The following is a 25,865-nucleotide window of genomic DNA, read 5'->3' on the forward strand; positions in this document are numbered from 1 at the left end:
GGTGCAGAGCCTTTCCCTAACCCCCAGCTGCCCCCCCTGACACAGCTCCATGCTGTTCCCTCAGGCCCTGTCGCTGTCACAGAGCGCAGAGCTCAGCGCTGCCCCTCCGCTCCCTGTGAGGAGCTGCAGCCGCCATGAGGCCTCCCCTCAGCTCCTCTGCTCTGGGCTGAGCAAACCCAGGGACTTCAGCTGCTCCTCACATGCCTTGCTCTCCAGACACTTCCCCATCTTTGTAGCCCTCCTCTGGACATGCTAATAATTTTACAACCTTGTTGCTTTGCTTTGAGCTCCCTTCAGCATGCCCAAAAGCTGCTGGGATGGAAGAATCCAGGGCCGGCAACTCCATGGATATTAGCTCCCAAAGCAAAGAAAAGAATGAGGGGCCGAATGTGCAAATGCATAGCTGCAGGCACAGTCCTCCTGGTCCTTCACCTGCACCTGTCAATTATTACTCAGATTGGGCCTCTTGTGACCTCCAGTAGTGGGGCAGCACAAGGTGAAATGGAGGTATGCCCATGTATCAGCTCTGGGCTACACTTGAGCCCTCACCCCCAAGCTCCCAGGGACTTCACCCCACATGGGAGGACCAGGTTCCAGGTTGTTTCTCCCTTTGCTGCCCCATCAATCCCAGCTGCCTGAGCCCCTCGCCTCACCCCCAGCACAGAGCCTGCCTCACCACTCCCATCCTAAAGGAAATATTAACCCTCAGCTGGAGCTCGTCCAGCATTTCTTTTCCTCCTCTTTGTTTCTTTTAACCGCGCAAGTCATAGTGAAAGCGAAACACAGCTCAGGTGAAGCTGACAGAGGTGTTGGGCAGGAGAGTCCAGACCCTTCTTCCACTTCCATCTGTGCTTTTCCAGAAGACAGAGGAGGATGGCAGGAGGCCCCATGCATGCAACAGCCCCTCAGCCAGCACAGGTGCTGCTGTGAGCTGGCCAGGTGACCCGTCCCGACGCCTGCCCTGCCAGCAGCCTGACCACCACCGCCACCACCACCACACCTCTCCGGACTCCTGCATGAAGCTGCTCTCCATTCTCCTGGACCACAGCTGGGTTATCTCAGCAGACAGGATCAGTGCCAGGGTGCGTATCCCTCCTTCCCCTTGCCTGTGGGTTCCTCCTGCCATGTCTCCGTGCTCCACGTCACCATAGCCAGCCTACAAGGCAGGTTTGAGCCTTCGGTCCCCTCCCTGCTGTCCGCCTGGGAACAGGGTGCCCCTCTCTCCCTCTAACCCCACTGGTTAAGTATTTCCTCTGGGAAAGAGTAGGGCAGGGTCCAGGCCCTGCTGTACCATGAGCTCAGCCCACCCATGGGACGGTGCAGGACTTGCAGCTCATAACCCATGAAATAATTGTACACAGGGGAGTGGGAATATGGCCAGGCTCAGATAGGGAAGGCTGAAATGTAATTGCAGGGTCCTAACACGTCTGTTGGCCATAACCATGTTTCAATCTCTGTCTCCTGTGAGCTGGACAGAACTTGAGACGGCCGAGGTGACCTCAACGAGTTGCTGTTTCTAATGATTTAAACTGATTGCTGAGCTCCCTTCAGCCTGCTGTGGGGAAAAGTGCCGTTGCCCATCCTTAGACCCCTGCAATGCACAGCATCTCTGTGACTGGGTCATGCTGGCTGGTGAACTGACAGCCAGGGACGGTCAGGAAGGCTGCAGGGACCACTCGCCCTGGGCATTCAGCAGCAGCCAGATGGGGATTGAGCAGGACAGGAGCAGCAGCGTGACCCGCAGTTGCCACGTCTGCAGAAAGTGAGAATACCTTGCTGACATTCAGCCTACATGGCTGGAAATGCACCTAGATGAAGGGAGGTAAAAACACGCCTTGATGCCAGATGAAAATGATATGTTTAACAGGCTTTGGCATCCTTGACATCCAGCAATTCATTGGTGCCAATTTGCCTGATTTAAGGAGTTAGGTAGAGCCTTCCAGGACTAAAAGCAGAGTAGCACATGCACAAGGAGGTTAGAGAAACCATTTTGGTAATGTCAGGCTGAAACAACATGCTCTGCCCTTGGATAAGGCACAGAAAAAGGGTGAACCGGATTATGAGTCCTTTGGAAACACAGTAATAGCTCTTTAGAATCCTCTCATCTCACTCTCTGTTTTCATTCACTTTAGTGATTACCAGCAACCTTTTTGGAAAGGCCTTCACTGAAAGACAAGATGAGTACAAATACAAAGGTATATCTAAGGAGATCAGCCTCTGAACCAGACCCTGCAACAAATGTTGTGGAGAAGGAAAAGATGGAGGTTGCTCCAGAGCTGGGCAGCCCAACTTCGAATGATGAGAGCACAGGATTTATTGAAAGAGGTATGAAAACAATGTTAAGCATTCGGAAATCAAAACGAAAGAATGAGAAAGAACAGGAAGGCACTGGCACCTGGAGAAGAAGACTACTTTCTTTTCAATTCCCCAAGAGCTCTGAGGAGAACAAAACCAAAATCCTTGATGGTTTGGAAGAGATTGTTGATAAAGCAGAAACAGAGCCCACTGAAGGAAAACCTCTTTCAGGTAAGTAGTGAAATACATGCAGCCTCCAAGCAATTTAACTTTTCAAGTCTTTGGCCCAACAGAGATGCTAAGGAAACTAGCATCCCATTATGGGGTAGGGACAACCGTCATCCCTTGCACAAACTCATTGGGGTGTTAGCTGGCTCAGCCTGGCAGGCCACTGGACGGGCTGCTCTGTGTTCTCCACTACCATAGTTTAACCATATTGATTGCCTTCTTATGATTAACACATCTGTCTGTCAGTTCACGTACCAGTGGATGCAGCACACACCATCCGTATCAGTCACCAATCTGCTGAGCGCAGTTTGGGAAGTGTTTGTATGACAGCATCTGAAAGTGCAATGTGGGCTATTCCTATTCATTCTATTGCCTGCACTGCTCTTGTGGACAATTTCTGCTATGCATCTTTTAGACTGCACTTGGTAGGTTACTGTGAAGCTTTGATAAATGACCCCATTAAGTAAGGTTGTAAAGTTAAAAAAAATTGGGTGATAGGCACACGTGGCTGGCCATGAGAAATGCAATGAGTCAACAGCATTCACAGATCCAAGAAGTTTCCACTGTTGCTGAACACAGAGTACTTCAGAGATAAGTGTTACTCTCATGTGCTTTGCCAGTGTTAGGTAGATTGGTCTTAGACCTGTCTTACCAAAAGTTCAACACCCAGATGTGAACTGCAGTGACTCTGTTCTGGGTTTGTGCACTGCTCTCCTCCACTTTTCCAAGGCCAAGGTACTACAGTGCATCCAGGAGATAGACTGAAGTGGATCAGTGTGGCTCGATCCTTCCTCAGCCTAAATTTCTAGATAGAAATCCTTGGTGTACTGCATCAGATGTCATGGGGATCAGAAGGAAGGGCTGAAGTTCTTTCCTAGCTGTAACGTGCTTCACTGTGCCATAAAGTTATTTTCTGCTTTGCACTGATATATTGTGTGGTTGGCAAGCTGGATCTGGGCCCGGCTCATAAGCTTTGCCAGTCTGTTCTCAGAAGGTCACAGAGGAGGAGTTACGGGAAATCTTACCAGAAAGCCTTCTCAAGTCCTGCAATGCACAGGCTGAGGAACTGCAGAAGTAAAACCAGTCCTGTGCCCAACAACTCACCTAAAGCAGCTATGTCAGAAACGCATCCCATCCCGAGATAAATATGGGAGGTGGCGGAGGCTCCATGTGCACCATTAAGCTGCACAATGGTTAACTGCCTTTCGATTGTCTTCCTCCAGTTACCAGCTGGCTGATCTTGTATTCCTGAATTAAAGATCCATTTAGCACCCAGTATCACCTCCCTGAATAATTATCCTTGATAATGATTAAATGGTGTTTTCTCACTTTGCTAAACAGAACAGAATGTCTTCCTTTAGTCTCTCACTGCAAGGTCTTGTGCAAACATGGGTTTTATATTAATTTTTCTAGAACAGACTAAGTTAATTGGCACAATCTTCCACCCCTCTGAGCCCAGAAGTAGCTGTAGCTACTTATAGGCACTCCTCCAGGTTCTGTGCATTATATGCTGCATCAGTAGTTTGGTTATTTAGTGTATTTCTGTCTTCATACAGCTACTTCCACACTGCACAGGTTATTTGGTGCATTTGTTACAAAATCTGTGTGCAGAAGAACCATGGGGCATAAATTATGGTTTATGAGCCAGTCCTTCATCTCTTCTTTGAGTGCTCTCTAATTTTTCCCTATCACTACATGTATGTGCGCAGCAAAAGCAGTAGCCACTCGCATCTAAATAATACCTTTTCCCTCCTGCTCTTTAAAATTCACCCTGTGCCCAGCATCACAGTGGGATCTCCTGTTCAGAGCACCTGTTACGACGCTGGATGTGGCGAGAGCTTCTCAAGGCACCTCAGCAGTGCTCTTGGATTTCCACAGCCCACAGCTAAAAGCCCTGCAGTAGTGGCAAATAGGCTGCACTTCTTACCCAAGCTCAGTTTGGAGAAAGAAGTGGGAAACTCAGTAGACCTCAGGCAATTTGATGGTAGCGGTATTTGATGCTTTCCATACTTATAGCCAAGAGGTGTGGAGAACCCAGACAAGGCCTGAGCTCCAGGAGAAAGCACCTGCATTTTGGGATGCCCCTCCCAATGCACGCACCTCCCCAAGCCACAGGACCAGCAGTGCTGGGAAATCATATATTGCTGGTGAGAGGCAATGCCTGGCACCTGACTGTACCTATGGTGAATGACCAGGTCACCGGAACCTGCAGGGCCCCAGAAGTATGAGCTCTGCATACCAAACATACTTTGTTGTTTTTTCCATTTCCTTCTAAATGTCTGGAGTGGGTGAGGGGCATTTTTCAGAGGCCGTTTGCTGTGTTAGGCACAGGACAGCCAGCATTAAAGTAGTTTTCTTTAACCTTTGTCAACATATCTGGTATAGCTACTGATAGTGCCCCAGTGATGCGTGGTAAAAGAGACTTTTGAAATTAATAGAAGATGATGCAACTACCACTGGCAACTCATGTTTGATGAAATATCACTGCATCAGACATCAAGAAAATTTAGATGTGAAAACAACTAACAGCTTTAACAAAGGATCACAGAATCACAGAACTGCAGGGGTTGGAAGGGAACTCAAGAGCTCATCAAGTCCAACCCCCCTGCTAAAGCAGGCTCACTACAATAGATTGCACAGGTAGGTGTCCAGGTGGGTCTTAAATATCTCCATAGAAGAAGACTCCACAACCCCTCTGGGCAACCTGTTCCACCCTTACCATAAATAAGTTCTTCCATATGTTAGTACTGAACATCCTATGTTCAAGTTTTAGGATAATGTGATGCAAATTGTCATCAAAGCTGTGAATTTCATGAAGTCCAAAGGGCTGAATCATCTCCAAATCTAAGAGATCCTTAGAAGTATGGATGCTGATTACTGGGTCATCATTTACTTTTCTGAAGGAAGGTGACTGAGTAAAATGCTAAAAAGACTTTATGATTTCCAAAGTGAAATCAAGTCCTTTATGGAATCAAAAGGAAAATTTGTGCCAGAACATGAAGATTACAAGTGGCTCACAAATTTCTGGTGGATTTGACCACTCATTTAAATCAGGTAAACGTGCATCTTCAAGGTGAAAATCAACTTATCCGTGCGATGTTTCAAGCCATAACAGCACTTGAAATAAAACTTAAATTATGGCAAGCTCAAGTTATGGCAAATAATTTCAGGTATTTTGATACGTTGGCTAACCACACTCCTGTGAACAGTGAAAATTATGCAGCCATGCATAATGTTTGTATGAAGGAATCTGAGAATAAATGTCAAGATTTTCAAATGGAATCTATAGAGTTGCAGTCAGACATTCAACTCAAATGAACAGTTGGTCATGTCTCTTTACCAGACTTTTCTAAGATCTGTCTTACCAGAGAAGTATATCCCTCACTTCACAGTCGTGCCTTAATCGTGTTATCGCAGTACGTACAAGACAATTCCTGTTCACTCAGTACAGCCTAGGCAAGCCAAAAGGTTGGACACCCAAAGCTCAGCCCTCAGAAATGCATGAGCCAGTTTAGCCATGATGGCAGTCAGGGATATCTCTCAGTTCTTTACTATGAGAGTGGTGAGGTGCTGGAACAGGCTGCCCAGTGAGGTTGTGGATGCCCTGTCCCCGGAGGTGTTCAAGGCCAGGTTGGATGGGGCCCTGGGCAGCCTGGTCTAGTACTAAATGTTGGTGGCCCTGCCTCTGGCAGGGTGGTTGGAGATTCATGATCCTTGAGGTCCCTTCCAACACAGGCCACTCTGTGATTCTGTGATTCAGGAAAACTTGTATATTGTGGAAGACACAAAAAATCAGGACACGAGGGAGCCCTGGTTTAGCCCGAGGTTACATCTTAACTGGAACGTTCCCAAAATATCAGGATCATCCCTTGGGCCAGAGTCTTGATACTGTGGGAAAGAAGAGCATCTCTGCTAACAGGAATCCTGCTGGGAGTGTATATCAAGAACTGTTCCTGCTGCCAGTCCCACTTTGGCTTCAAATTAGCGGAGCCAGAGGCAGTCTTCTGCAGCATGAGATCCCAGCACAGCCTTGTTAGCCACTGCTTGAGGTTCACCTGCAGGGCTATGATCCATTTTTTTTTTTTTTTGTTATTATTTCCTGTGTCTGAAGCCAGCAGTTCAGAGATATGGTTCTGACTTTGCAGTAAGTGGCTGCTCAGAGCAGTCCTGCACACCTTCCTGTGGGATATCTTGTCTTTCTACTGGCCTGTCCATCGCCTAACACCTGCTTTGTCCCAACCTCTTTTCCCTCTTCTTTCTGCAGTAATGGAAATCAATGACCTTATTCAGAAAAAGCAACTTCTGGAAGCATTTGCAAGCATCAAGTACCTGGAAGATGAGACGATAGCAGAACGGGATGCAGACAAATACAAGGATAACCCCCAGGAATTTTTGAGGAAAACCAAGGATGTGGATTTACTTTACACCTCTATCACGAGCATGATCCAGTCCATCGTGGTGGGAACACTGGAGCACCACACAGTGGAGGAGTCCACACTGACCTCCCTGGTGACATTAATTGCCCGTGAAGAGGCAGCTCACCCTAATACAGGCACTGCTGCTGATCCTGGGTCAGACTTGCTTGGATCACCCAGAAAGTGGAGGGAGAAGTGGAGGGAAGCTGTTAATGAGGGCACTAGAAAGAGAGTTTTGAGCATACCCATGGCATCAACGGAAGAAGAGAAAGCCTGGCTTGATCTCCACTTAAGTTTTCTCCAGAAACACCTGCTTGAAGACTTACTGAAAATCAAGTCATCAGTAAAAAAGTGCTACCCAGAGGAGTACCGGGTGTGCGAAGTGTATGTGGAGGCTTTTCACAATGCCATCGCCTCACACTTGCAAGATCTCTCCCAGAGACCGCTAGAGTTCAATGAGCTCTACTCCTTGCTTGACTGGGTGGTCAACACCTACCACAGGTAAGCTGCTGCCTTCACCACACATCTCAGCCTCCTTTCAGAGTGAAAAGCTGCCAGGAAGCTTCAAAACACACAGTTATTTTTGGTTTTCTAAGCAAGCAGAGACATAATTGCTTATTTAGTAGAGACAGATAACTATCCTACTAATAGGTGGGCACAAAGGTTTGAGGATAAAATACTCACTGTTTCTCATAGATCTCAGTTTCCTCAGTCCCTCCTCCCTCTCCAAACTATTGTTCTCACACATCAGAAAGCTCCCCCTCCAAGAGCTGCCTTGCAGCTCTGATAAATCTCCTCACTTTCTGCAAATGCTTTGCCAGGTCCAGCAGCTGCTCAGTGACTTTTCCAGGCACAGGAAAGGACCTGTAGGGGAATTCTGCCTTCTTCCTGTTTAATTAAGACCATCATGCATTTAAAAATAATCCTTATTACCCCTACACTCAGGTGTCATAGCCAGCTTGAGGAGTTGCCGAGACATCACTATGAGGAGTGAGACACATTAAAACAAAGAATTGTAGAATCATTGGAGTTGGAAGGGACCCTTAAAGGTCATCTAATTCAACTCCCCTGCAATGAATTGGGACACCTACTGCTCAGCCACGTGCTCAGAGCCCCGTCCATCCCAATCTTGAATGTCTCCAAGGCTGTGGCTCAGGTTTCTCGGTTGGTTGGATGAGAAGTCCATGATTTTAGGACCTCTAAAAGCTTTCCATACTTCAGCAGTGCCTAAAATATGCTGGGAGCTGCATGGACATACCAAACAACATCCTTAGGGCAGACTGGGTTTGAGGACTAAAGGCAGGAATTCTTCACAGTAGCTGTGCTATTGGCATTGCCTTCTTTTGAAGCCAAAGGAGAAATCTAAGATAGGTACCCATAGGAGGTCATGGCACTGCGTGTCTTCAGTTGTTCACCAGTTTAGACCACAGCCCATCGCCTCAGCTTCAAAGGCTAAAATCCAACAGGAATACACAGTATGGTGGGAAGGAGGAGTGAGGCACCATGCACAGGAGATGAGTTTGTTAGTAAGTACTCAAGAACAACCATGTCAGAACAAAATCATGTCTACCACAATATATACTTCTAGGTGGTCTCCAGGAATGGTCCTAAATAGATGCCTAGGGTGGAACAAACACAAACCGATAGGCTCACCCTAGACTAGTGAAAAAAAGAGCAAAGGTAGGAATACCAGCACTGTGCCTAACAGTGGCTGAAATGAAATGTGAGGCAGAGCAGGGCAAGCAGCAATAGCCTGCTTACAGCTCTACAGGAACTTTTGGCTTGGGAACATTTGCACCACAGGTGGTCAACAGATTTCTTTTGTAAACTTCCCATTTGTTCCTAAAATCTTGCTTATGATGAGGTGAGCCTGACAACATGTGTGTAACCCTTTCAGCAGCATGGAACTGGATGGTCAACTCTTTGGACAGGAATGCTGTGGGAATAATGCTTGCAGAAGCTGGGGAAAGAAGTGAGTGTCAGCAGCCAGGTTCTGCACCCCAGTACAGTGTCCTCACCATATTTCTCTAACTTGATGTAAAAAGCATATTGAGAGCTTGCAGCTGTTTAGAGCACTGCTTGCAATCACTTTGCTGCGTTGGATGGTTTCCATTTCACTTTCTCATTCTAAAAGAACTTCATCCTCTTTTGGACCCATCCCAAATTAGGAGGAATTACCTGGCCCAAGCTCATTATTACTGCTACAGCTCAAACAAATGAAAAAAGAAAGAAAAGGGAAGATGTTTCTTCAGTGCGCATTTGAGCCAACCCTCTCGGTCATAGCAGAAAGTTACTGCTTATTTCCATTGTGTCCTTGTGAAGGAGCAGCAGATTCCTGCAGCAGCTGGACCAGTGTCATGGTTTCATGGTTTTCATCGGTATTCCATATCATAATATCATGCAGTGCACTGGGAGTTAAAGAGTGCCAATGCCCCACTGTACTGAAGTCCCTCTCTGGGAAACCTGAACCGTGACCACGGGAATATTGACTCCAGTTTGCTATCAGCAGGCTGAGACTTTTCTGCTGAGCAGTCGCTCTGCAGTGGTTTGACCTTGTTCAGTACAGTCCTCGCTTGCCTTGGATCCAAACCCAGCTCTGTGCTCAGCGGTTTGGCTACAGGAACCCCTTCTCAGTGGTCAAGCAAGTGAGCAGGCAGCATACAGGATAATACCTTTGCATCTTTCTTCCTTGCTAACCAGTGATTGCTTGCAATTTATGCCTTGTATTAACCAAGTTCATGAATATTTTCCTCTTCTTCTCTGCAATCATCATGGTGAAAGATGCATTGTGGTCTGCTGGCAGATCACAGGGGCAGCACGCTCAGTTGCACAGGCTAATAACAGGTTTCTTGCCATGCAAAGTGGAGGGCAGGCACTGCCTCCCTTCCCCTGCCCCAGCTGCCCTGCCTCCTCAGCACTGCAGAGAGAAGTAAGTGGAGGAGACACGTGTCACCTGTCTCACTTTGCACTCAGCTGCTGTAGCTCAATGTCCACCCACTGCCACCATGTGCAGAGGACATGCAGTGCTGGGACTGCCCATGTTGCAGGCACGTGTGGGCTTCCCAAAGGCTGTCCCTCGCAGCCAGCCCTGCTCTGCCATCTCCCGTTCCTATGGGTAACCCACAGTGAAAAAGAACTGGCTGATGTTTGCCATGATGTGGCACCAGCTAGGGACATCAGCACTCAGCACACTGCTGCAGGAACTGCCCTGAAAGGCATTACATAGAATCAGCTTTATAAGCCATAAAGGACCATAAGCAAATGAATCAGCTTCATGTTGTTTATTTAAAAATGTGAATTCTCATAGCACTTTTCATGTCCAAACAACTCAGAAGTCTCATGATTTCTAAGGTGGGCTGCAACCTTAGATCGTTTTGATTTTGAATAATTAGGATTTTGAATAGCAACGAAAGATTTTCTCGTTAAAGCTTGAAAACAAGCATCACAATTTAAGCTTTGAGTATATTTCTCACGGCTTAATAATTACGCAGCTCATGCCACATGAATATTCCATTGGTATACTCATGCTCCAAAGCAGCATAATTTGTTCCTTTGAATCTTTCTAGTGAACTCTTTCTTGGTCACTCCGATCTCAAACCAGAAGTTCAGACAGAAAATCTGTCCCTGCTGCTAACAACAGCGGACTGGGATAGACTGAATGATGATTACATCACTTCTGTAAAGGTAAGGTCCTTTCCTTTGTCTCCATGTGTCTCTTGGGAGGGAATGGGGACTCTGGCCTCCCAGGCAGAGGTTTCTTATTGCTATATTGTTATAGAATCATAGAATCGTTTGAGTTGAAAGGGACCCTTAAAGGTCATCCAGTCCAACCTCCCTGCAGTGAACAGGGACACCTACAGCTCCATCAGGTGCTCAGAGCCCCATCAGGCCTGACCTTGGCTGTCTCCATGGACAGGGTATCTATCACCTCTCTGAGCAACCTATTCCAGAGTTTCACCACCCTTGCTGTAGAAAATTTCTTCCTTATATCCAGTCTAAATCTCCCCTCTTTTAGTTTGAAATAATTTCCCCTTGTTCTATCACAACAGACCCTGCTAAAGAGTCTGTCCCCTTCTTTCTTACAAACCCCCTTTATGATGTACCATACATCATGCTGAGTCCTCTCAGCACCACTTGAGAACAACCCTTTAGTCAACAGCAAAACTGTCCTCAGTAATGCTGGGGCCAAAGCAGGCCACCTAAATCCAGGCCTGGACCTGGGTAATGGCAGGTGTAGTCCCACCGTGATGGTACCAGGCCCACAAAGTACGGCAGGGGCACACTGTTATGCTGCGTTGCAGGAAAGGCATTGCAAAGTTAAACATAAACAAATATTAGCTGTTAGCTTTAGAGCACGTGAGATCCTCCAGCGTGGCTGAACCATGCTGAACCATATGCAACGTTGGGCATGTCCCCAGCAGAGGACCTCTCTGTGCTTCGGCTCCTTGTAGGAAGCCCCCATGGCAGATATCCTTCTGCCATCCTTGGCTGATACTCCTGTACTATTCTTTGGTAGACTCAGACATTTTCTTTTCTTACAAACCATTTCTGAAATAGGTTTCATTTCAGAATTTTCTCAAGGTGAGCTCAAGGTACCAACTCAATAAAATCAGTTTTGCTCTGTTGTTTCGGTAAGGACCCTTTTGTTTCACCAGCAACAAGGCTGATTTATCGGCCAGGACCGAGCACTTACGCAAGTGCTGTGAGCCAGAAAGGACTGGTCTGATCCTTCAGCCTGACCTTGTGCCTAACGTGTGCTGGAGGACTTTGCACTGAGCAGTAAAGCAGCTGACTGAGCTAGCACTGGGGCAGGCAGTTGGGATGTTTTTCCAAGCAAACACTGCAGCCTAAGTAAATGATCTGGAGGTTTAAATACCTTTCCTGCAAAGGAATAGCATAAATCTTCCTGCCAGGGGAGTCATTGCATCTCAGTCTGGGAGTACATTGTTGCAGGCATCTCCAGGTTTTTCCTGAGATCCTGTGTTGACCGAAAGGTTCTGGACCCAGACTTGCTTATCTTTGTACACAGCTCAAGCGTAGCTCACGTACGCCGATAAGTAAAACATCATATGGCAGCTCTGTGCTGGGAGACCTCATTTGCCTCCTTCAAAGCAGCCACTGAGGGGAGCCAGAGGGAGGGAGGGAGGTGCCCTGAGGAGTGCAGGGCTTGAGAGATGCACCATGTTGGTCCCCTCCATCACCACTGCCCTGGTGGGACAAGCCCCAGCCCTGCCTATCCCCATGTACCCACCAGCTGCTTCACCCATACTTGGCTTTATCTTCTGATACGCATTCTTCCTTCCCACGTTTACCATTTAGGGTAAAATCAAGAGCTATTTTGGAAACATCCTGACGCTGGAAGTGACGGAAAAGTGGGAGAAGGAAGTTCCCCCAGAAGTGAAGGATAACCTGTACCAGTCCTCGCTTTCCCTTGACATTCAGACGGTACTTAATGAGCATGGGCACAGCACGGGGTGCATGGCGGTGCCTCCCGGTGCTGCCATAATGGATGTGAGTCACGCGCTCACAGAATACATTAGAGCAGAAAATGCCATTTATTACAACTTTTAGCTCTGCCACTTGCCTTCTAGCTGCAAATTAAACCTGCTGTCAACTGTGTCAGCAACATAATAGGCAACTGATTTTAAAGTCCTTAAATCTCTTTGATTAAGAAAAAGAAAGGGGGGGGAAAGAAAGGCAAAAAGAAAAGGGTTGTTAGAAAAACCCCTTTACTGAAAGAGCAACTTTGTCCCAGGGCTGCGGCTGCCACACAGGTTTGTAGGCAGGGACAACCACTTCAATTTAAACAGCACAAAAAAAAAAAAACAAAAGCTCCTGCTAGCTCTAGGGCCTGTAGGGTAATAAATCCTGGAGTGGTTTGGATTCATTTCCCTCATTTTAAATAGGGTTTAGTCATTTCAATTAAATAATAATACTAAAGAAAGGGAGAGAGAGAGAGAAATAGAGAGAGAAAGAAAGAAAGAAAATCAAAGAGTTGGCTGCTATCGTGACTCATTTCCATGGAATACTATTGCATGTTGATTGATCACCAGGAAGGCAGATCTGAGTTGTATCAGCAGATGGGTGGGATGCAGCTGAACTCTGTTGAGGCAGGCGAAGCCAATGCAATGGGAATCAGGAAGGGCTGGAGCAGAGAGGGGGCATGGATTAGCTCCTCAAGTGTTGTGTGTTGTGTTGTGTCTGTCCTGTTCACTGAAGCTTTTTCTTGCTGTTTTCTAGATCATTGGGGAGCACATGAAGTTATCTGAAGCCATCAGTAAGAAGCTGAAAAGAAAAACTCTTGAGCTGTGCCTGGCTGAGCTGCATGAATTCATACCAAGGTCATACCTGCTCTGGGCAGTGCATTCCCTTCAAATTAGTTCATAAAAACCAAGGGGAAAAGTTCATGCACTGGGCTGAATGCTGGCTTGGAGCAGGCACAGGTCTGCAACTGGGAGCCTGACAATGAGCAAGCTGCAAACAACTTGGAGGGTGTCATAAATAGACCTAGATGGGACTCTTGTAAGTCCCAAAATTTGAGGCCAATGCTCCAGGAAGGAACCTGAAAAAGGACTGTAGTCCCATCTACCCAGGACCTTTGCTGCATTGGACACAAGTCACTGGCAGCAGCAGCCACCAGCAAGCAGCATCTAAAGAATCTCAGCCCCAAAGGCTGCTTGCCCCAAATATCCCCTAATTGTCCCTGTTATGCAGAAGCTCCTGCCAAGAGGGTTTTTTACTAAATGAAGGCATAGGTTGCCCAGAGAAGCTGTGGGCTCTCCTGCTTGGAGATCATCAGAAGGTCTGGATGTGGTCCTGGGCACCCTGCTCTGGGCGGTCCTGCTTGAGTAGAGGTTGGACCAGATGAATGCAGAGGTCCCTGCCAACCTCATCCATTCAGTGAGTCTGTGATTTTCCTGCATCCCATGTCTATGGGCATTGAAACACAGCTGATGGGATCGTGGGCAAATTATCCCAGGTTCTGAATGACAAATGAGCTACAGTTGAAATAACATTTTTCTTCTTGGGTGTAGTCCCCGAGTTATGTCCCCAGATTTCCCCATCTTTGGGCTGGCAGATGAACCACCCCAACCCCTCAGCACCACTCTGCATGCCCCTCCATGCTGGGAGGGCTTCATTTCAAAGAGGCCATAGCCACTCACCAAAGTGGGAAAGAAAGGACGTTCAGCATGAATCAACTCTGAGCAAGGCTAAAAATAATTCTGCATTAACCTTTAGAGTTTCACACCTCCGGCAGGCGCTGAGTGGGTAGTTTGCTAATAGATGCTTTGCTGAAGTGCATGTGGGGGAGAGCAAGCACTGCCTGCTTAGATCGTGAACTTGGGGCATGGCAGGTGTTCAGAATATGCTAAAGGCAACGCTTTCTCTTTTAAACTCTCATATCCCAACTTGTTTCTGATATCTTGAGTGAGCAGAGAAGTTCAAACCAGCTATTTGGCTTTGAGTCTGCCTGGTTTTATAGAAGAAATGCAATACTTATTGATGTAAAGTGCAAGCCAGGGCAGCAAAGGCTCCCAGATGAAAGGCTCGCTGAAACTTAAGCTTTTCCTTAAACAAACACAAGGAGCGAGTGTTCAGGCTGCTCCAAGCAGCTTGCTTTGGGCTGCCAAAGGAATGGAGCCTGGGCAAGCCCATGCAAAACCTGCCCCAGCCTGCAGCCTCCTGCACTGTGGGGTCCTGGGTGTCAGAGAACAGGAACTGGGATCCTAGCACTGGTATGATGTCTTGTTCAGCTTCAGCTTCTGTTGTGAAATGTGCTTAGGAGGGTACAACCTGCACTGCTCCAAAAGCCAAAGGTATTGCTGCACAGGTTGACAAGTTTGCATAACCCAGCCTCTCTCAGAGCAAGGAAAAGTTAGGGATTTCACCCAGGAACTCTCATGTGCAGAGATCCTTGGAATTTCTCCAAATCTGTGCTGCGTACACATTCAGGCAAGCATACCCCAAAGCAGTAATTACCTGCTATGTATTCCCCTCTAATGCACATGAAAGTTAAGACAACCAAAAAAAAAGAAATCCACATAAGCAGAGAGACTGGGCCAGCAACCAGTGTCTTCTCAGATCCCACGCTCTGTTCCCATTGCTGACAGCATCCCCTGCGTTTCTCCTGCAGGTTTGGGGAGAAGTTCCTGGAGTGGAATGAAGTCCATGACAGCCCCATGTTTGCACCCTACTTTGCTGCCTACATCAACAGCTTCCATGACCTCTTGTAAGTCCTCATCCCCTCTCCATGTAGGGATGGGGAGGGGAAGCGAGGGGTGGAGAGGAAGAACCAAGCGGTGTCAGGATGGGGTCAGCCAAAAAGGATGCCCACGGGGTACCGCAGGACAGGCTGGAGATGCAGGGATGCATTGGATATGGGGGAGCTGTGCTGGGGTGCCCTAAGCTAATGCCCTCCTCCAGCCTGGGCACGGGAGTTGGGAACTCTGCCTCTCGTCCGCTGTCCACCTCACGGTGGGGATGTTCGCTAAGAGATGCGGATGCAAAGTCAGCTCACTTGGGCAGAAGGGTGCAGAGAGAAGCAGGAATGAATCTGGTGCTTGCCTGTTAGACTCATTTTCAGCCTGCCATTCTAGCCTAGAGGAAGATTGCTTTTTTATATGTATATGTTTTATTATATATATATGTAAATTTTACTCTTGAGATTAGTAACACGAACCCAGCCTGACTGCTAACTTCGGCGCTAGGCTGGAGGAAATCCTGCGAAAGCACAACCTGCAAACAAACCGGCACTATCGCCTCTAGGTGGCACGGCGTCCCCAGCGATGCTCTCCGCTGCCTCTCCCCATTCCCTCCAGCTCCCCCGCCTGGCAGGAAGAGGAGAAGCCGTCAAGAAGCACGGGGTTGGCAGTCGTTGGGCTGCGTGTGCCCCAACGTCAGATCCTGGGGTCCTAAACAGGCCATCTGCTGGCTGCCCAGTGATGGGGCTCCTATTCCTCCCAGTCTGGTTGTTTTTCTGTGAAATCCCTGTCTGGGCAGTCTCAGACATAGAAACAACCTGTTGTGCTCTGAGACCCAGAAGTGATGGTGACACATCCAGGCTGTGCACGGGATCACAAGTATTTTGGTGGTGCCACCTTGGTTCCTATGGCCCAGAAGGCCAACTGTATCCTGGGTTGTATCAAGAGAAGCATGACCAGCAGGCTGAGGGAGGTGATTCTGCCCCCCTGCTCTGGTGAGACCCCATCTGGAGTACTGCATCCAGTTCTGGGGCCCCTGGACACAAGAAGGACATGGAGCTGTTGGAGCAGGTCCAGAGGAGGGCCACGAAGATGATCAGAAGGCAGCAGCACCTCCCCTACGGGAACAGGCTGAGCGAGTTCGTGCTCTTCAGCCTAGAGAAAAGAAGGATCCAGGGACGCCTTACAGCAGCCTTCCAGTACCTGAAGGGGCCTACAGAAAAGCTGGGGAGGGACTTTTTATAAGGGCATGTAGTGAGAGGACAAGGGAAAATGTCCTTAAACTGGAAGGGAGCAGATTTAGACTAGATATTGGGAAGAAATTCTTTACTGTGAGGGTGGTGAGACACAGGAACAGGTTGCCCTGTGAGGGTGGGAATGCCTCTTCCCTGGAAGCCTTCAAGGCCAAGCTGGATGGGGCTGTGAGCAACCTGGTCTAGAGGGAGGTGTCCCTGCCTATAGCAGGGGGTTGGAACCAGATGATCTTAAAGGTCCCTTCCAACCCAAACCATTCTATGATTCAGTGATTCTGTGAAGTGTATTGCACCAAAGTGATGACACAGAGAGAACAAAGGCAAGGAGCTTACAATGCCCCCAAAGCTTACACACGTTTCATTAACCTCTCAGAACTTGTATCGTCTTTCTCATGAGACATTGCGTAGCCTTCCAAAATTACACACTTTCCCTCAAAACCTCCACAGATTTCCACCTCTGCAGTTTACTGTCCTGGTTCACTGCATGGAGGGAGTCAGTGTGGTCCTAATAGGAAGGCTGACAGCTTTTCCCACCGTAACACCTTGGTGCTCTCTCAAGTATCTGGAGATCATTTCTCCTAAGTGTGGCTCAAGAGAAAAAGTAACAGGCTTGAGTAATTCTTCTGCATGTTTGAACTGTTCTACCTGATGAGGAAATAGGTGTTTTTTAAAGTACAGTTACTCATTTGTGATTAAATTGGATTATACAAAACAGTTCAGTATTTTGACCCCGTAAGAGTTTCCAAAAGGAAGTACTGGAGTTACAGAAATTGAAAAAATGCCCAAGATGCCGATCTGGTTGAAATGCTTTGTTAGTTGATACCTAAACACTAACCCCATGGTGTTCTTCTCTCTTTAGGTCAGGCTTAGAAACAGTGTTTCAAGTCAACACTGAAGAACTGCAAAAGATTTTGGCAGCTCTGACAAGGAACTTCAGAAATGTGTTTTTAAATAAATTAAGAACAAAAACACAGGTAAGTCTCAACAACATAATTCCCTAAACGTAAGTGGCATGGGCAGGACCAATGCAGAAGATGAAAGACATTGCCCTTTACTTGACACATCAACTAGACCTAATTGTGCTGCAAATGACACCGTGGTCTCTGCAAAACCCATCATGCCCAATGTACAGCTCTTCCATTACCCAGAGGGACACTTCCAGTATCCGGGGAGTTTTTCACTGTGACAACAGTACAGCAACTGGAAAAAAAAAGGGTATTCAGTGGTTTCCACCTTCTTGGTTAAAGCAGGGGGGGAACTTTGCCCATGGTGAAGTACTGGGAATTCAGCAGGGCAGCACCGACAGGACTTTTTTTTCCTAGCAAGAAGTCTGAATTTGACAGAACTTTGTTTTACTCTCATTTATTCAGAGATCTACTATCATGGTTCGTTATCAGCCTCTGCCTAAAAGATACATCATGGCCTCTTGAGACAGAACAGGATATTTCCTGGTTAAAGTGACTTTTCCTGTCTGTTCCCATGGAGAGAGTTCGATTCTTTCACCATGAGGATAATAGAGCTCTGGTGTCTGCTTCTCTGGGCAAACTCATGTTAAGAGGCCTAAAAGGCATGATGCTGTGATGTAGACTGTGCTTCCTAGGTGCTGTAGGTGGGCTTTCTTCTCTCAGCTGGTTGGGACCCACTGGCTCTGCCTGGAATAATGGGAGAGATGGGGAAAATCAGGCCTTTAGTGCCATTACTTTTCACTCATCCTAAATCACTTTCTAAATTAACAAGCATAACTTTCAGAAACCAAGGCACACAAAAAGAAGCCTCTGACCAAAGCCAAGCCTGCTTGACCAAGGGGACTTTCCAGTGACTACAGCATTTGTTTCGGAGCCTTAGGGGCAGGCGAGGAAGGAGCCAAGCCAAGGCATTGAGCAAGAGAGCTGAAATGCCGTGAGAACTGAGAGCTGCCGAGGCACAGCATTTCTAAACAGTCCTTCAGCAGGCTGGGAGCACAGTGGGGTGGAAATAATTGGGAATGAGATGGCCAGCAGCACAGGCAGCAGACTGAAGACAGAGATCCTGAGTGCTGAGTGGAGAAAAGGACAATGGGGATGTGCTAGAGAAGGGATTTTTTAAACTTGTCCCATATGGGAATCTCTTTTGGGTACTACCAGAATCCTCTAGCAGATATTTCTCTGTTTCAGCATGGAGTCAAATTAATTCCAGGGCAAGGGAAAGAGCCTTCTGGGCACATTTGGTCAGTGCACCTTGTACCCAGGACAGGTGATACCTACGGCATCACTGACCACAATGCATTAAGTGCAGAACGCTCTCAGCCATCATCCTCCCGCTGCCACATCAGAGCAGTGAGCAGAAAGAAAATCCCAGTGGGACCTTGCAGAGATACAGGGAATGCAGACAGCCCCGACAGTCCATTGAGCAAGGGCCTGCTGTCATTCCTTGTGGAGGCATAGCTGTGGCTCACTCCCCATGAAAAGTTGGTCAGACTGTTAAGTTAATGGGAACGTTAATGAGCAAGGAGATAGCTGGCATCAAGAAACTATTTGGGCTTTTGCTTAAAGCAATCCTTGAGCCTGAAATAAGAACACAGGATGAGTGTCCAGATTACAACCCAAAGCATTTCCCACTGGCTTGTGTCTAGTTAGGGAACCAAGTAGCCTGAATATTCCCATTGATACTACTGAGTTGGTCTTTTTTCAGCCACTCCTCAAGAAAATCCTAACCAAGGACTGGATTTTGGCAAGAGAGAAGCCAAACTCACTGGCAGTAGCAGTCTCACAGTTCTCAGAGCACCTGCAGCACACAAGGCAGCCCCTGGGACAGGTATGTGACTGCTCCTGCACCAGGCACAGTGATGCTGTGGGGCACTGCTTTCTCTTGCAGGTTGTGGCCCAACCTGCAGCCTTCTTTTCAGCAGCAGGGGCTGTTTAGAGCCATGGGCACTGCTGGAATAGGGGTGTTCAGCTGTCATCCAACGTCCGTGTGAGAATATGCAATATATTTCCTTTCTGTGGGTTAAATATGGGAACTGATTTCTTTAAAGAGGAACAAAATGCATGGTGAGCATCAGTGCTGAACATTGTAACTTCATGAATCACAAACGTGTATGCCTTTATATGCTCCCTTCACATCTATGCAGTTGTGAAATAAATGGGTCCATAGCAACAGCTTTATATTTAAAATCTGCAAGCACCATCAAAAGCTACTTCTAAAACAATCTTGAATATCTCCTGTTGATACCGAGAAGCCAAATTACCAACAAATAATCATACCTATTTTAGTGTAAAGAGTATTTCTGTGGCATTCCCATGGGCACTGCCTCAGCTCTGTGCCAAGTGTGGGGCTGTGAGCATTTCCTGTACATCCTCAGCTGCAGTTAAAGACCCGAGGATTCCCTTACCCTCTCTCACTTATTGCCATGACCTTATGAAGGAACCATGGAAAATACATTATATTTGTTTTTTCTTAAAACAGGAACTTCTATGCCATGTTCATAAGTATGTGGTAAGGGAGTATATTGTGCAGATCATCAAACCCAAGAAGAAAATGAATGGAGAGAAACGGCAGCAAGTGAGCGAAAGGATAAAACAGGAAGTCAAAATCCTTAATAATGCTCTCATTGATCATGTACGTCAGCTCCCTCCTGGCATCCCCTGGCTGTCCCATTCCCATAGGTGCAATGTCCTTACTTGGCCCCTGGGAACCAGCATTGGAGGCTCTCAGGGAAGGGAACCCTGTTAAGGTGCTTTAAACAGAACAAACAAGGTGCTCGGTGCAGGTTAACAGTGTAGATTTATATCCTGGAGGTTACTCCAAGCGTAGCTCACAGATCTCTTAACTTCTCAGAGTGGTTCTCGTGCTGTAGGACCATAGTCACCCTATGACACATTGTTCATGTTCTGTTGGGCCATGGGATGCCACTTATCTCTGAAGGATCCCTGCCTTGGGTACAGCTTATGGAAGTGATACCAGTGAGAGTCCATCTCAGCACAGCCTGCATGTGGAACGTAATGGGGAGAAGGAATTATAGGATGGGATGGGATGGGATGGGATGGGATGGGATGGGATGGGATGGGATGGGATGGGATGGGATGGGATGGGATAGAGTAGAGTAGGGTAGGGTAGGGTAGGGCAGGGTAGGGTAGGGTAGGGTAGAACAGAATGGAATAGAGTAGTTTATGTCTGTGGCTAGATAATATTGGGCTGAGATTTTCAGGAAAGCCAAAGTTCAATTCATTGGGTTTTGCAGAATGTGAGGTATAGGGGGGTGCTAAATCCCACTGGGATTGTTCCCTGGCCAGGCAGGTTCGTCTCAGCAGTGATAAAGGCATTCCCACAAACGTCCTATTGCAACTTCTTGCTCACAGGGCTCTGACTCCAGCTGGCTTCTTCCCGCTATAAGTCACATTGCCAATATCATTGGGGAGAAGAGAAAAGACAGGATCAAGGAGTACGTCAAGGAACTGACTCAGGATTACCCAGACATCAGGTAGGAGAAATGGCAGAAGCTGGAGTGATGCACAACAGCCAAGAGCTGGGCTCCATCCCAACAGCACCTTCTCACCCCATTCTTCAGCTAAGCCCTTCAGCATCTTCCTCCTTAGATGCCAAGCTGCCAGCAATCAGGGGAATCCCAGCTTATTTTTCTTTCTGGTGGCTGCATACTTTCCTTTTCCCCTGTCTGATGGATCTCACGATACACACAAGTAACCTCAAACGCCTTTTCATTTTATCACTCCAAATCAATTTTGTTGCACTTTAAAGCTCCAGGTTGTTTTTGGCAGCATTTGCACAGCTCACCAATTTGCTGGCTCCAGCTCTGGAGCAAATGGTTTGTCTCCTGTTCCCAGGACCAAGCCTCCAGTTGCCAAAGGCATTGACACAGTTCATCTGCAGTTTCTGAAAGGGACTCAACACAACCACTAAGCCTTGGAACTGATTGCAGATTCTTTCTTTTTCACTTTCCATTTGTTGTTCCAAAGCAGCATCTGCAAAATGTAATACTACTGGAAAAGTAAACAAATTAACTTACTAGCTCTGTCCATGGATGGGCAACTGCATGTCAGAAGCTATCTCTTCTTCTACAGTTTTTCCAACAGTAGTTGAGAGGAATCGTTAGTAGTACAGCTTGTAGGAAAAGCCATTTCAACAGTCATATCTGAAAAAAGGCCCAAAGTGCTTGTACTGCTTGTACTGGCCCAAACTATGCTGTTCCTGCTAGATAATATTTATGCAATCAGTTTAAACCATAAGCTTAACAAATTGCTCAAAACAATGAATTGGATCCTCAAATATTCAGGAAAAAAAAAAAGAAAATGACATATCTTGATCTTACCTGAGTTGGAAAATCCACGACATGGATTTCAAAAAGGACATCTGTTCCTAAGTAATTTCCCTGGTGAACACATCTGTTCCACATAGAGATGCCTTAATGGCAGTATGCTGAAAAGGAGGCAGTGCTCATTCTGGGAAGGATGGGAATGCAAATGAGAGCTGATCAGAATTGGCTATTTGAAAATAATTTTCCATGCAGAAAAACCATTTACAAGGCTGAGATTTGTGGTCCTTTTTCATCATTAGCCTTAGACTCAAGCCAAGTTCTAAGGCTTGTCCTCTTGGTTGACCTATTTCCTGGCATTCCATTATTGAGTAATATTTTTAACAATTAACTTTGGAAAACTAGGCGGAACCAGCTAGTCCTGCATGGCTTCCTGCTCATGTCTTTGTTAATTCTTCCCCTGAGCTCTCAGAGAGGTATATAGTGAGATTATTAGAACAGGGTTTGTTTCCAAGTTCACTTTCCTAGCTGTAATCTAATTAATGCCTGTCGGCTTCCTAAATATTAGCACTTCCATTACTTAACTCAAAATAATCATTAAATAAAAGGTCTGCAGCCTCTTGGGAAAACTTGCAAAAGACGTCATGTGTGGGAGGAGACAGAAGGAATTCCTTTAAGCACGAGTCCCTAAGCCAATGCTCTCTGGTACCTCTGGAGGATGCAGACCCCATCTTGGTCGTCCTGCTCACACCACACTCAGTTCTCCAGCACAGCAAGGGCACACCTACCTGGCACCTTGCCATGACATGTCGGTCACTGACCTCTGGGCTAGCTTTGGTATTGTATGCTTTCTGCAGGAAGGAGCACATCATGGCCATCCTCACAGTCCGGGGCCTGGGCTTCACCAGCAGAAGGATGATTTTTCAGCAAGGCTTTCATCATGCACTGGAGAGCCCTGACGGCGAGGATGGCAACACGCTCTTTGCTGAAATTGATGTACCGGCAGTCGTCAGTTGCTTCTAAAACACAACCAGCACAGGAGCCAGCAGCCTCCTTCCTCCTACGCTGCTTCTACAGCATAATCAAAAAGCTGCTACCTCTCCTCACTCATCTGCAAACAGAACATTTAACTACTGTGGGAAAAGGGACCTAGGGGTGCAGAAACTGAAGGCAACAGACACGCCAAGCACCTGACCTGCTGCAAGAGCCCCAGGGCAGCAGAACCTACCCCATGTTCATCGGATTTTACTGTTGGGAGGCTTGTTTCATCCAAGGCTGTGTCTCTCTTCAGTAAAGAGAACCAAAAGGAGTTTATGCAGGGCTATATTAAGGCTCGGACTGTGTGGTGTATAATTACACAGCAGAAGAGCAACAACCTCCTTCACAATCAGTGTCCCTGAGCAACCCCAGAGCAGAGCTTGGGCAGTGATGTGGAACTGCCCAAACCTTATTTTCTCCCCAGTGAACCAGCTGAGTGAGCTGACATGATACAAGGTTAGTGACACTGTGCTCTGATGCCACATACCTGACTGAGGGAGGCAGCCTGGGAGGATAACCAAACCCTCTGCTTCAGACACGCAGTGCACAGACTACTGCCCTCCAGGACGGGCCCCACAGCCTTTGTCCCTCTGGTGTTTCAGCAGATTTTCCTCACTTGCTTGCCTTACAAAACTCCCACTGGACCCAAAGCCTGCTCATTCCTTTACAACCTCCAAGTGTAGGCAGATGTGTCGTGACTGGATGTGCCATGTGAAGTGAATCTGCAAGTCCTCCTGGCCAGGGGGAGAAGGGCCACGCTTTTGCGTGTTCAGATGTATTTTAACCTAGTACAGTCTGATTGCTATATGAAACTTTATGTGAGGTAGACAGGAATAGGATGGGATCCTCCTCTGGCATGGACCAGCATCACCCCATTGACTGCTTTATCTCTGTGAAGGACCTGAAGTGTTACATGCAGAATCTGCAGGGCAGGCTGAAAGAAACATTTAGTAGCCTACAGCTGTACTAATCTGATTTTACTTAATCCAATTTATCCTGTAGGTTGCCTCCTACGGGAATTAATCCAAGGCTGTGCAGAGACATGTTTATGATCTACCAATTAATGTGATAAATGTGGACAAGGCATAGCCTGCACACCAGTTTGTCTGCAGCTTAGATCATCAGTGCTGAGCCTCTTCCTTTTCCCTTGCTCCTGTTTCACCTGAATAAACTTCAGCCCATGTGATTAGCCAAGAGGGTGCTCTGATGGATAGGAGACTCGGTGTACCCTTAGACTTGCTAACTCAAGGGAGTGCCTGGGCAGAAGGATGCTCAGCCCCAGCTAGGCTTTCTGAAATCAGCTGCTGCTATTCAGCCTGGTTCTGTGAATCATCCCCTTTTCATTAGGACCATATTTTGCATTCCAATAAAACAGAAGAAAGGTCTCCTAGGGCTTTTATTGTGACACGCACTTCTCTTGTAGGAAAGTGCCAAGGAGCTCAGTTTAACCCTGTTAACTTCCTCTGCCTGTTGCAGCCTGGGCTTTCCACCATGAGTCTTCTTCCTACCCCAGAACACAGCTGTCCTCTCAGCCATGGCAGACACAGCTCACTCCCACCCTGGCTGTGCCCAAGGTGCATAAGGCTTCCTTAAAAGCATCAAAGTAGACAGAATAGGCCAGCTCTGGCCAGGTTTAGCACTGGGGGGAGATATGGCACATTTCACAATGCTGCGTGGGTGGTGACAGATACTTTTGTTTTGGAGCTCTTTGCTGTTTTGCAATTCTGTTTGCTTCTGGTTTGAGGTAGAAAGTAATGCTTTCAGTCTGCTGTGTTCCAAACATCAGAACTAGCAGCCAGGGTGATCCATGGGCTGTGGTTTGTCATCTGAGACAGGCTTTGGGGTGCTCAAGTTGTCCCCATCCCTGGACAAGCTCCCACACTCAACCAGCTTCAGCCAGGCTGGGAAAAGGCAGCTCCCAGCAAGTAAAGAGGGGATAAACCAAGACAACACAGTGAAAGCACAGGAGGCTGCCCCAAGCTGGGGGTCTGAACCAATTCCCCAATATATTCCAGATGCCCTTTAGTGCAGCAGCACTCCAGTATTGAGCTCCCTGCAGAGTGGTGCTTTTCAGCAGAGCTCTCCATTGAGTTAATGTAATAAGGATATGGATTGAGAGGAGGATTCCAGAATCACATCCATACTACGTGCTGGGAAATGTGACCTAACACCACTCAGCAAACATGAATGGGAAGAAAACATTATTATCTCAGGGGTGGGTGAAAAGTAAAGCTGTGTTTGTTTGTGGCTTAATAACATTAGAAATTGTAGCACAGGTCTCCACAGTGCTCAGTAAGCATTTATCTTGTGTATTTTGCAAATTTCTCCAGGAAATCTTGTCACAGTGGGATTCACAGCTGCACAGCCGGTCACTTGGGTTCCCTGTGTGCTGGTGCGGTCACACCACAAGCACGGGCAGGTACCGCTGTGCTCTGCTTGGCACTGCTCTGAGCTTTCAGCCCTTTGAGACATTTTTATGTAATGCTGCTAACTGTGACATGAAAAAAAAACCAATGCACAGCATATCTAAACTATTTACTTTAGCAATTATAAGACATTATTAGGAAAACGTCAGTGCTGACGTAAACACCAACTTGTGTCAAAACTGGATTAAGTTTTAAGGAAGAATGGTGAGAAGTTGTAAAGAAGAACTGCCTGTAGTCCTAAGACCACAAAAACGTGACTATTTGCCTGAGGACACTGAACAAAGGTGACTTTTGACTCCTTGCATTAACCTTTGTCTGTCAGAGCAATGACCCCCTGACATGCTTCCAGTGTAGGACTGGATGTTTGTAACTGTAAACTCATGTAAAGCCATTCATAGAATCACAAAGATTGGAAAAGAGCTCTAAGATCACCCAGTCCAACCATCAACCCATGCTCACCATACCCACTGACCACGTCCCACATCTCCACGGTTCTTGAACACCTCCAGGGATGGTGACTCCCCCACCTCCCTGGGCAACCTGTGCCACTGACTGTTCACTTGCTCTGAGAATAAATTTTGCCCAATACCCAACCTGGACCTCCGCTGGCTCAAATTAAGGCCGTTATCTCTCATCCTATCACAAAGGACACATGGTCCAGTGCTGCAACGGGGACAGATGTGCACAGTCCCTTTTAGCAGCTCTGCATCACCCTGTGGACACGGGGGAGAGCACTTAGCACATACATGCCACCTGGCTGC

General features: G+C 47.2%; 1 protein-coding gene and 1 long non-coding RNA gene across 3 annotated transcripts; one reads left to right on the top strand and one right to left on the bottom strand.

Moving 5' to 3' along the window:
- The first annotated feature begins 766 nt into the window (after window positions 1-766).
- On the top strand, window positions 767-24,063 carry EXOC3L4 (exocyst complex component 3 like 4). Of its 2 annotated transcripts, none has more exons than XM_421382.8 (12): window positions 767-1,082; window positions 2,133-2,526; window positions 6,788-7,439; window positions 10,505-10,622; window positions 12,258-12,383; window positions 13,179-13,279; window positions 15,073-15,168; window positions 17,252-17,366; window positions 19,063-19,185; window positions 19,837-19,989; window positions 20,730-20,851; window positions 22,498-24,063. In XM_421382.8, exons 2-12 carry the CDS (start codon window positions 2,178-2,180, stop codon window positions 22,661-22,663), a joined length of 2,121 nt encoding a protein of 706 aa, XP_421382.4. In that variant the 5' UTR covers window positions 767-1,082; window positions 2,133-2,177; the 3' UTR covers window positions 22,664-24,063. The 2 variants fall into 2 exon arrangements, with proteins under 2 accessions (XP_421382.4, XP_046798530.1); XM_046942574.1 differs by lacking the exon at window positions 767-1,082 and adding an exon at window positions 1,804-1,822.
- Window positions 17,739-21,952, bottom strand: LOC107053556. The gene is made up of 3 exons (XR_001466919.4): window positions 21,698-21,952; window positions 21,395-21,520; window positions 17,739-18,044 (listed from the first exon to the last, which is right to left on the bottom strand). It is a non-coding gene; the product is annotated as an uncharacterized LOC107053556 (long non-coding RNA).
- Window positions 24,064-25,865: the final 1,802 nt, after the last annotated feature.

The sequence above is a fragment of the Gallus gallus genome, chromosome 5, assembly GCF_016699485.2.
Source record: "Gallus gallus isolate bGalGal1 chromosome 5, bGalGal1.mat.broiler.GRCg7b, whole genome shotgun sequence".
In the NCBI taxonomy this organism is placed as follows: domain Eukaryota; kingdom Metazoa; phylum Chordata; class Aves; order Galliformes; family Phasianidae; genus Gallus; species Gallus gallus.